Genomic DNA, 11,818 nt, shown 5'->3' on the forward strand with positions numbered 1-11,818 from the left:
TTTTGAGCCTGTGGTAATTCCATTGCGCTCCAAACGTCCAGTAATGTGGGCTAACGCAGGTTTATTATAGCATGCATCGTGAGAAAGGGCAAGCCCCTGTCCGCAAAAGTGCCGACGGCTTTGGCTTGCAATGGCGCGAGTCCCGCGGATATTTTGCTTATCGACAAGACGTGGTTCCGCACCGTAGACCTTTCACAAGGCATCCCCCGGCAACTCTCGTGGAGACGTTGAGCTAATGCATCGCCGATGGGCAAAATATATATCATCTGACCTGCGCGATCAGCCCTCGACCAGCCATGACTCCGCATGCGTTATGCGGTGGAGTATGACACAGTCGCCGCATTGTCTCTGCATCGTAAGGGCGCGTTGGTCGATTGCAGGGGTGCAGCCGGGGGAGTTGTTGCCCCTCTCCCTTCCCTTTAGGCTCACAGTGAGCCACATAAGGCTCAAGGTTTTTCATCATAGATGGCTTCTGACAGAAGTAAGAAAGCGGCGCAATGCGTCCTGACCGATGATGAGTTCTGGCTGTATCCCTGGTCCATTGGACGTGACTGCAATCCCATGTGAGGGCCCCGAGTTCAAAGCTCAGCCCTTGGGACTGATTGATCATATAAGAACACGAGACGACCCGCGGCGAACTCCACGTAAACAAGCGCCGGATGATGACTACACTTGGGCTGCCGGCAGCCACCTGGCATCATGGGGTCACTAACCCGCTAATGCACGAAACATCACAGGCGCTGTGCTGGCCAACCCCAAGGATGGGGAGAGGGGGCAGGGTGGAGCCCCTACCATTCCTCGTTGGCCAATGCGCAGTCCTGTGCTGGATCGACATGTTTGACCTCAAGAGACTGAACTCTTGCCGTCAAGTCTGGGGCAGAGGTAGACTGCACCCGCGGTCCAAAGTACGCGCTAGTGCTGACTCATTCTGTTGCCCACACATCAGACGGCACCGTGCCGAGCAGCACCATGACGCGACTGATCGCGGCCAAAGCCATCCCCTGCCAGGCATGCCGCCGCCTCTGGTGACGTTCGTGTGGTGTGATTTGGGGCGCCACGGTGCCGCGCGAGACGGCAGCGCTCCGCTCCCCGCCGGTGCGTGTTGCTCCGCGCGCGGGCTACCGCTCAGAGTCGACATCGGCTGGCAGGTGTCCCATCTCCGCTCGCACCGACGTTAGTACCCATGAGGTGTGGGGAAAAAGTGCAGGCAGACAGAGGGGTCGTGTCGCGTTCTGGTGATGTGTTGGCGCCATGCTACCGAGATATGAGCTTGTGTCTGTGATTGCGAACTGATAACGGACATAAAGTACCCCGGTCGCTGCAGTCCGTCTGGAGGAGGGTGAATTCGACGCACGCGGTGTCATTTTGGTTGCAATCCATCTCTCTGCTGCACACATAGGTAAACTCTCCGAGATGATCTCGTCGCTACATCATATTGCACGTCCCACGTCGCATAGCACACTGCAACTTCCACTGGCTCACTCCCAAATCCCAATACAATCTACGTAACAAAAGGCAGGTGTCTTCAATATTCATACGCATACTGTTCTACACAACATGGTCCTCTAAGATGATGGCAAGGGTCAGGTAGACCCGTTATCAATTGTCCTTGCCATACTGTATGGGGGAAGCGATGAGTTAAATGCGACAAGAACCAAATTGTCTTCACTGCAACTTAATTGAAAACTAATTAATCATTACCTCACAGCCTAATGCAGACCCGACGAACAAGAGAAGTGACAATCGACACGCGGTAACGATCACGAAGAACTGCCACGCCACCCGCTACCATTAAGCACCGTCCAATACAAAAATCAACGCTCGCCCCGCAGCGTCAACAGCTTCCCATCGCGCCGGCAGATGTCACCACCGTGCAGCCGCGAGTCCGCGCGCATCTGCCGGCTGTCATCGCTCCTACTCCAGCTCCACCAAGATTTGTTCGTCTTCGACGGTGTCGCCCTCCTTGACGTGGATGGCGCGCACTTTGCCGGTGGCCGCGGCCACCAGGGAGTTCTGCATCTTCATCGCCTCGATGACGCATACCTCCTGGCCCTCCGAGACCATGTCGCCGACGCTCACCGCCACCGACTTCACCAGGCCCGGCATCGGTGACGTCACCTGTTTGCCCACGTCCGCCTGCGAGCCGACAAGACCGGCGGTATGATGTCACGGCATGGCGGTGTGGACGTCACAGGAGGCATTCCCGGGGTGGCCATTATTCTGGGTGTCACTCATGGACAAGCCCATCTCATGGCGCATCACGCAGAAAGGCCTCCAGCGGCAAGTGACCAGCTCGTCGGCAAGCCCATCCGCTTACATGCGAGCTTTGCTGAAGGGCTGAGCGCACATGAATGGCGACACGGAGCAAGGTAAAAGATGTAGCAAAAAGGCTGCCCCGGTGTGTATCACGAGAACTACAACAAGGCTTCGGTGCCAGAGCGACGGACCGGAGTCTCACCTCCTCTTTCTTCGGCATCATTTTGAAGTACTCGTAGGCAGCGTCCGAGTACACCTGCACGTCAAACGCCGTTCCTCGGAACCTGAGACAGCACACGGCCCCGGCGTCATGGGCAGCGAGGACGCCCAGCATCCGAGACGGGATTGGCTTTCGACAGATCAACGATGAAACGTCTGGTAGCTTCACTCACTGGTTCCGTTTCATCAGAATTCAAACCATGGACAGCCCGAAAACCACACTTTCGGAAGATTGAGACGGTGGACCCCTCCCCTCCAAAAACAACCGAAAATCGACCGCGCCAATGGATAGTTGACCCCCACATGAAGCATGCAGCACAACCGCCTTGTCGAGCGCAGCAGAGCGCGCGCGCGACCGGAAGCCGGCAGGCGGCTGACGGTGAGCCGCGCGCCTGCCCCGGCCCAGCGGCGCCGCGCACCTGAGCCTGGCGTCGCCCTTGAGGCCGCGCCGCACCAGCTGCACCATCTCGCGCTGTCCGTTGATGGTGAGGTTCATGACGGGCTCGGCCAGCGTGAAGTCATCGGCCATTGTCAGCTGGTGCTCGCCGCACGTAACCTCAAATCCAGCGCCGGTCTGACGCACCGCGCAGGGCACGTCCCCGGCTGCGCCGCACAGCACCACCTGGCGGGTGGAGGTCGAACTGAGCACGCGGCACCGGCCGGCGGACGGGGACGATGTCTGGTGGGGGGGGGGGGGGGGGGGCGAGCAGCTGGGGACGTGGTACCACCTGGCGGGTGGAGGTCGAACTGAGCACGCAGCACCGGCCGGCGGACGGGGGACGGTGCCTGGTGGGGGGCGAGCAGCTGGGGACGTGGCACCACATGGCGGGAGTAGACAAAACAGAGAAACAGGACATCCCTGAAGGGGAAAGGACGTCTTGGGAAGACATCGAGGGAAAGATGACACCTTGGAGAAAGCAGAGGGGAGAGGTCATCTTGGGAGGAAGGGAGGGAAAGAGGACACCTTGGAGAAAGCAGAGGGGGGAAGTCATCTTGGGAGGAAATGGAGGGAAAGAGGGCACCTTGAGAGAAAGTAGAGGGGGAGAGGTCATCTTGGGAGGAAACAGAGGGAAAGAGGACACCTTGGAGAAAGCAGAGGGGGAGAGGTCATCTTGGGAGAAATGGAGGGAAAGAGGACACCTTGAGAAAGAGCAGAGGGGAGAGCGGAATCTTGAGAGGAAATGAAGGGGAAAGAGGACACCTTGGGAGAAAGCAGAGGGATGGGGACATCTTGAGAGGAAATGAAGGGAAAAGGACACCTTGGGAGAAAGCAGAGGGGGAGACGACATCTTGAGAGGAAACGTTTCCTCATGATGAAAGAAAACAGGGAACTGAAACCACGGCGGCAGGCGATTTCGGCCTATCATCTCACTTCAGCGACACTCTGCATTAGTACGCAATACGGGCGAAACACACGGGCTTCAGCACGCAGCGAGCTGACCCGGGCGAGATGTAGTCCAGGGGTGACATGCATGTACACTCTTCAGATGCTGCGACAGCTGGAACAGCCACCCTCCGTCAAGCCGCGGCTGATTCCGTGGCGGAATAGGTGACGACGTGAGTGATTTGAAATGCGAACAGGGCTGTCAGACTGCACCACCCGGAGCATGCCCATCCGCGAGTCCTGTGGCGGCCGCCCGCCACATCTAACTGGGTTTCGTATGGTCAGGACACGTTCGGCCTCTACAGACCGTCCGGGTCTACCGGACTGCTGCACGATTAGGGCGTGAGGCAAACAGTGGGATAACACTGCAGCCCACCCCCCCCCCCCCCCCCTTCCCCCTCCTGCGTTCACCCGGCCCCACGACCCCCGACCGTGAACCCCGCTGGACGGTCCCGGCAGGGCCGCAGGGGCGCTCCGCTGGGACCCCGGGCAGGGCAGCAGCAGCGGGCGCCAGTCTCCCAGCGGCAAGCAGCGGTAAAACCCAGCGCGACGGGCCGCCCGAGCGCACACACACGGCGTGACCAGGCCCCGGTCGCCGGCCCGCCACGTACCAGATCCCAGGCGGTGGGCGTCGGCTGGAGCGCATGGTGTCCGGTGACGGCCACCGAGCGCCGCTGGTGCTTCACGTGCACGACGGCGGCAACGGCCGCCAGCCGCGCCAGCCCCTCACCCGTCAGCTGGTGGCCGCGGAAGCCATCCGGGTACACCTGCGGCCGGGCGCCGAGGTCAGGTGGTGGTGGAAGTGAGTGTCTGGCTCACGGTAGGGGAGGGAGGGGGGGGGGGGGGCGCGGCACGGCACGGCGTGGGGCGAGCGTCTGGCTCATGGTAGGGGAGGGGGGGGGGCGACACGGCACGGTGTGGGGCAGGGGCGGACAGGGAATGGCTGTGGACAAAATATGGAGCCAATGAGTCGGCAAGTTAACAAACTGTGTGCAAAGGCCAACGTGAATAACGTGTGCGGCCCGAACCCACCAACGCGAATTTGGGGCATAGAATTAAGTTTCATAGGCGGAAGCTGAATATGAACTGATCTTGATAGCCTCAGGTGCCAAACCACGCTCATATAGGAACAGCTTGTCCATTAACACACAAGTGCACTTTACCAGCCTTATCTCGCATTGAGTAGTCCCAACGCACAGACCACTTCACATTGTTGGATCTCCATCGGCACATAGATAGACATTTAAGTCCTCACCCTTGGTTAAAACCCACACCGGTCGAAAGTCTCCCGCGGCGGGATTCGAACCCGGCGGGCCGCACCTCGGGCAGGTAGTTGGTGGTGATGTCGCCGGCCACGAAGCGCGGCTCGGCCAGGATGTCGCGCAGGCAGCGGCACGTTGTGCGTCACGCCGCGGATAACGTACGAGTCGAGCGCGTCCAGGCTGCGCGCCACCGCTTGCGACCGGTCTTGACCGTACGCCACCAACTTGCAGATCATCGGGTCGTAGTATGATGCTGATGTCGGAGCCCTCCTCCACGCCCGAGTCGCAGCGTACCTGAGACCGGGCCAGGTCAGTTGTCAGGTCAGAGAGCGCGGGCGGGGGCGCGGGGCGGGCCCGCCTAATGCCGGCCAGGTCAGACGTACAGGTCAGAGGGGCGCGGAGAGGGTGCGGGGTGGGGCCGCCTAACGCCGCCAGGTCAGCCGTCAGGTTCAGAGGGCACGGGCGTGGGCGCGGGGCGGGAGGCCCGGCCTAATGCCGGCCAGGTCAGCCGTCAGGTTAGAGGGCGCGGAGAGAGTGCGGGGTGGGGCCGCCTAACGCCGGCCAGGTCAGCCGTCAGGTCAGAGGGCACGGGCGGGGGCGCGGGGCGGGGCCGCCTAATGCCGGCCAGGTCAGCCGTCAGGTCAGAGGGCGCGGAGAGGGTGCGGGGTGGGGCCGCCTAACGCCGGCCAGGTCAGCCGTCAGGTCAGAGGGCGTGGAGGAGGTGCGGGGTGGGGCCGCCTAACGACGGCCAGGTCAGCCGTCAGGCCAGATAGCGCGGACGGGGGCGCGGGGTGGGGCTGCCTAGTGCCGGCCAGGTCAGCCGTCAGGTCAGAGGGCGCGGGCGAGGTGCGGGGCCGGGCCGCCTAATGCCGGCCAGGTCAGGCGCCCCTCAGAGGTCGACGAGCAAGGGTGGAGTGCCCGCCGCGGGTCGGGTCAGGTCAGGTCAGGTCAGGTCAGGTCGCGTTACCAGTCACGGCGAGCAGGGCACCCGCTGCACACCAGGGCAGGCCAGATCCCGACCCACCGGTCGGGGGACGGAGGGGAATGCCAGTTTCGAACCAAGGCTGGTCAGACCAAGGGCGACAGACGGAAATGGGTCCTTCGCTGCGTTAAAATACAACCAGACACCGTAGCTCGCGGGCAGAGAACCAGTCTGGTATACCGACGACAGGTCGCGGGTTTGAAAACCATCACCACTGCCTTACGGTTTCATTTCGTAATTGTTGTCAAACACGATGGTGTTATGTTTCTGTAGGGACTGCAGCTGTTGGACATCAGTTACTGTATCAACCGCAGTTGTAGCAGTTCTGATATTAGAGCGACGGCATTTGCAGCAGCTATCAAGTGATCAATACGTCGTGTAATTCATATATGAACAGAACGATATGTTACACATTGCAGATATGAACGAACGAACAGCCGACACAATACTGGCGTCGCCATGGATTCTTGCCATATGCAATACAGATTTCAAATCTGATGCACTAAGCAACAAAAAGAAACGTGCCAGCACACCAAAATTCCAAAGGAAAGCACAATGGATGCCGGAATGACACAAGCCGATACTCGCAGTACAGACAGCAGAAGCACTGCACCAGCTCCTTACACCGGGTAGGTGGTTGGGTTCCATGTATCTGCTCAGTCTGCCGACAGATGGCAGGCCAAAGTTCTTGAACGGGTCTTCGGCATACACACGAGACTCAATAGCCCAGCCACGGATGGGGATGTCCTCTTGTTTCAGCTTCAGCTTGTGTCCTGACAGCAACACCCGACATATGAGGGCGACAGGGCCTCAAAGCGCAGAAGCACTCGATCCAACATCCCAATCGCACGAATATGTTCGCGTGGTGTTCAAAGTCACTTCAGGGTATCTTCGAAGAATGTACGTGGCCTTTTTAGCTGACCAAACTCCCTACAAGCCGTTCCGGAACGGAACCCAGTGGGGGGGGGGGACGCGAGGGAGGCGAGGGACGCGGGGGACGCAGGGGACGCAAGGGACGCAAGGGACGCAAGGGACGCAGGGGACGCGAGGGACGCGGGGAGGCATGGCAGACGAAGGAGGCGGGGGGCGGGGGAGGTAGGGGACACGGGGGAGGCGGGGGAGACAGGGGACGCGGGGGACGCGGGGGAGGCGAGGGAGGCGGGGGACGCAGGAGAGACAAGGGAGGCGGGGGACGTGGGGGGGGGGGGCGGGAGGCATGGGAAGCTGAAAGTCAGGGTACGCGGGGAGGCGAAGTCAGGGGACGCAGGAGAGACAAGAGAGGTGGGAGACATGGGAGGGGGGGGAGGGAGCAGGGGGACGGCGGCGGCCGCTCACCGCTGGCGACGCGGATCATCTGATGCACGAGATCCACGCCTGTGATACACTCGGTGATGGGGTGCTCCACCTGCAGGCGCGTGTTCATTTCCAGAAAGTAGAAGTTCGCTGTGCGTCCACCAGGAACTCGACGGTGCCGGCCGAGCTGTAACCAATGCGGCGAGCCAGCGCCACCGCCTGCTCGCCCATGGCGCGCCGCGTCTGCGCGTCCAGGAACACGCTGCAGCGGCCGGGCAGTGTCAGGGGCCGGAGAGGTGTCAGGGACCAGGGCGGTGTCAGGGGCGGGGCGGGATGGGCGCAGCGTCAGGGGAAGGAGCGGTGACAGGGACCAGGGCGGTGTCAGGGGCGGGGCGGGGCAGTGTTAGGGCAGGAGCGGTGTCAGGAAAAAAAGGGAGGGGTACATAAACTGGACAGAAGCTGTGAGAGAGATGGCTTAAATGAGATAAATATCTGCTATATGACACAAGTCCTAGTGGGGCAGGATACCGGGAGAAGGAGTGCCGAGAGAAGGGAAATCATCACAGGAGGCCGCGCAGGAGCGTAGAGAAGAAGAACCTCAGAGGGAAGAACCATGGAGAGAATGGATACCTGCCAGATGGAGGGAGCATAGAGATGGGGGGAGTGGTAGAGATGAGCGTGGCCAATGGGGCAGCACGGACAGAAAAAGACCCATCAGGGAGACAAATCGATTATTATCACTTGAATTTGATGACACATTTGACAGTTCCAGCAGTTGTACACTACTGACCAATGAATTCCCATTGACACCATAGGCACAATCATCCCTCTGTATGATATGCTTGGGATGTATATGCTTCACACAGCCATGCCTCAGTCTGCACACACTGACCTGGGTGCTTCCTCAATGACCTTCTGGTTCCGTCTCTGGATTGAGCATTCCCTCTCATTCAAGTAGATCGCGTTGTTAAACTGATCAGCCAGGACCTGGCAAAACAAATAGTTGGAAGAAAAGATGAGTTCCGAAACGAGGAGCAACGCAAGAAACACAGTCCGAGAAAAGACGCCAAAACCACTGAGCAAGATGGAACAAAACACATTTTGATCCAGATGCAATTGAGTGTGGGTTAACACACATCAAATGTTTGATTATCTAGCAGCATTCAGGCACATTTGGAAAAAGAACATGCACACAAAGCATGACCGCGAAGCCGTAACAGCATATGCTCCGTCATTACCAAGGGTGTGAGCCCCAAGCGGACGGAATTCTTCAAGCTGTGTTCCTAGAGTCTCACCTGTATCTCAATGTGCCGGGGACTGTCAACAAACTTCTCCACCAGAATTCTGTCATCTCCAAAGCTGGACGCGGCCTCCTGCTGCGACAGCCGGAAGCCCTCCCTGAAACCGACGACAGGGTCGTGTCAGGAGAAACCCATCCCTGGCGAGGGCAGGAGCACATCATAGAATCCCTCCCTGACACGGAAGTTGTGTCACTGGGTCCTCGTTGACGGGGAGGGCATAGCGATTGCATCACGAAACCGCTCTCTGGCACAGTCTGGATAGGGAAACATCACAGAACTCCTCCCTGACACGGAGGATGGGGTAACATCACGGCAATCCTCCCCGAGATAGATGACATGGTCACATTGCAGCACCTCTCCCTGACACGGAGGCCAGGATAGCATCCCAGGACCCCTCCCTGACATGCAGGGCGTGGTTCGCTGGGAAGACCGAAGGACACAAACACAGATACCGAGCTGAATCTATGGCCAAAGTTCCGCAATAATTCGTAAGTCACACCTACCTACCACACATTTCCCAGTGCGACAAACGCAACACGCAAGAAACAAAAGTAGCCAATGGCCCATCCACGAATTCCTTCTCCGACAGCGCCGCGAACATAGCTAACGGGTTGTCACATGTCCACCACACGAGTAACACAATGTGCCGCGACACTCGAAGTGAGGACTCCAGGCACGACAAACGGACGCCATGTAAGAGAACACACACAAGAGCGTGGGACTACACCAGCAGCCACTGGAGCGTGCGCGGGTCAGCGGCGGCGGTTGGCGTTCGCGCAGTCCTGCAGCCAGGCTTGAGTTGGGACGGGGGCGGCAGCATCGGGACGTGACCGCTTCTGGCCGCTGACCCAATGTCGAGCGGGTGGGGGTACCAGTCCCTAAGCGGGTGCGGAGCTTGGCCCGACTGACACGGACGGGTCCGCCGACAACACGTCAGAGAGTGCCAGCCTGCACCAGGCCACCCGAGCACCGGCATGTACGGCGCATAAAATCATTTGTAGTTCCGTGCGACCGAAACATGAGAGGCAACGTCGTCTATCGAGCTAGGTGTTGAAAGGCAAATGATCCTGCCACCATCTTAGATGGCAGGCTCAGCGTAGACCAGATCAGCTCTGCTGGACAAGGCATCTAAGCCCACAGCCACGCACATAGCCTCACGTACTAGAAACTAGCCCCTCACGACGTCAGAAAATAGTTTTACCACACTAGCTTGGTATCGATACAAGTCGTCGCCGGTGCCATCTAGGCAGTATGCCCTCTTGGACACTGGAATCGGTGAATGTTTCCAGCAGCAAGAGCCTACGACACCTCTGGATCTGAACACCAACTCCCATACACCTGGCCACTTGGGTCGGCCCGCATCGCCACTGACCTGGCCTGCTCGTCGTTCCTGGCCACGCGCATGCCCTTCCCGCCGCCGCCGGCCGACGCCTTGATCATGACCGGGTAGCCGATCTTCCGCGACACGGCGATGCAGTGATCCACGTCCTGGATCTCGCCCTCGAACCCTGCGGAAGGGCGCGAGCCGCGCGGGTCACGAGTCGCTCACCAGGCCGCGAAATACGCCGCCTCGCTCCTCCGACGACAACGAAGCAGGGCCATACCAGACGTTCCACGGTAGCGTTCACTATCGGAGCACAGTTAGACCACACTGGCGAACGGAGAGCGAGACGAGGCATGTCAACTGGCCAGGCATTGCACACCAAGTAGTTTGACACGAACTGACACCCACCGGGGATGGTGTTGACCTCCGCCTCGATGGCCAGCTTCTTGGACTGGATCTTGTCGCCCATTCCGGTGATGGCGTTCGCGTTAGGACCAATGAACGCGACGTTGTTCTCTTCCTGTTGACGAGGGGGTCCCATGAGACACGGCCGACGTGCAATCGCCAACAAAACAGGACATAAAATCGAAGTGGCCACCAAAAATGCAATTGCTGCACATGGCGTGCACTGATATCCAAGCGGAGAAAATCATGCGTTTCGTACATATCGGAACATACCAACCGACAAAACAGAGAAGTATAAGTTATGTCACAAAAAACAACATGTACCACGACCAGATTAAGCGCATCCCATGCGACAAAGGGTGCATGCTGTGTCCTGAGTAATGGGAATGTGCCTTAAGAAAACCCCTACCAAACTACTCCAACTACTGAAAGGGAGCGCCCCACCTTTCTGCACTTTTCACTTATTGTTAAATCAGACACGTACGATTTTGTCAGTAACATCAGCTTCCTCTAAACTCTTCTGAACAGCTCAGAATTTCAAATGTAACCAAACCTGCGGAGAAATCTTACTCGACTCTGCTCACCACTTTGAACGTAAAACACTTAATCTGTCTTGTTTTTTTCCAACGCGTGTGTTCTGTAATCTTTGCAACACACTAATGTGTCCAAAAATTGTGTAATAAATGTTATGAAAGCTTGAAACGCTCTTTTAGACAAAAAAATCCAACAAAGCAAAACAAACGCTGTTTTATTAGGACCAGTAGAGGCGCACATGGTAGCTGTCATGACGAAAGTGGTCGCCACCGCCGGGAAGAAGCGTAGTGCTGTTATAAAGTGCCGAGTGTAATTTTGTCTCGAGAATGATTAAAACCGATATCTGCATCATGTATTAACAGCGCTGCTGTGACCCTAACCAGCGTCATTATTAGACGTAACTAGCCCTGGTGTTTCAAGAGTTTTTTTTAACGTGCTCCAAAGGTAGGATAATCCCTTTAGTCAATTCCTGACAAATTGCAAAAGCAGCGCATGGCCATCAGCACCACCATCTGATGACGTCAATCACGGCCTGCGCCCCAAAGTGTCAGCGGTTACACAAGATCCATGCCCGCGACATCCCACTGTCAAGCTGCACATACTATCGCTGCTGCCGCCGGTCGTAGCGAAGCCAGCGGCGCGGCGCCTCACCAGCAGCCGGACGAAGTCGGCGTTCTCCGAGAGGAAGCCGTAGCCGGGGTGGACGGCCTGCGCGCCCGTCTGCTGCACCGCCTCCAGCACCTTGTCCATGCAGAGGTAGGACTGGCGCGCCGGCGCCGGGCCGATGCACACCGCCTCGTCCGCCAGCTTCACGTGCATCTGCCGGGCGGCGCGCGCCAGAGGTCAGGGCACCGCACC

The 11,818-nt window shown here is 58.6% G+C and overlaps 1 protein-coding gene across 1 annotated transcript; it reads right to left on the minus strand.

Moving 5' to 3' along the window:
• Positions 1-1,787: 1,787 nt before the first annotated feature.
• On the minus strand, positions 1,788-11,779 carry LOC119096249 (propionyl-CoA carboxylase alpha chain, mitochondrial-like). Its single transcript, XM_037219064.1, is given in 15 exon segments — positions 1,788-2,136; positions 2,459-2,540; positions 2,895-3,097; positions 4,471-4,626; positions 5,180-5,245; positions 5,247-5,369; positions 5,371-5,415; positions 6,728-6,876; positions 7,439-7,546; positions 7,549-7,658; positions 8,289-8,383; positions 8,692-8,794; positions 10,070-10,205; positions 10,430-10,541; positions 11,612-11,779. Coding segments are annotated over 15 exon segments (1,878 nt in total). The 3' UTR covers positions 1,788-1,914.
• Positions 11,780-11,818: the final 39 nt, after the last annotated feature.

Source organism: Pollicipes pollicipes, unplaced genomic scaffold, assembly GCF_011947565.3.
Source record: "Pollicipes pollicipes isolate AB1234 unplaced genomic scaffold, Ppol_2.1 Scaffold_4295;HRSCAF=5057_pilon_pilon_pilon, whole genome shotgun sequence".
Taxonomy (NCBI): Eukaryota; Metazoa; Arthropoda; class Thecostraca; order Pollicipedomorpha; family Pollicipedidae; genus Pollicipes; species Pollicipes pollicipes.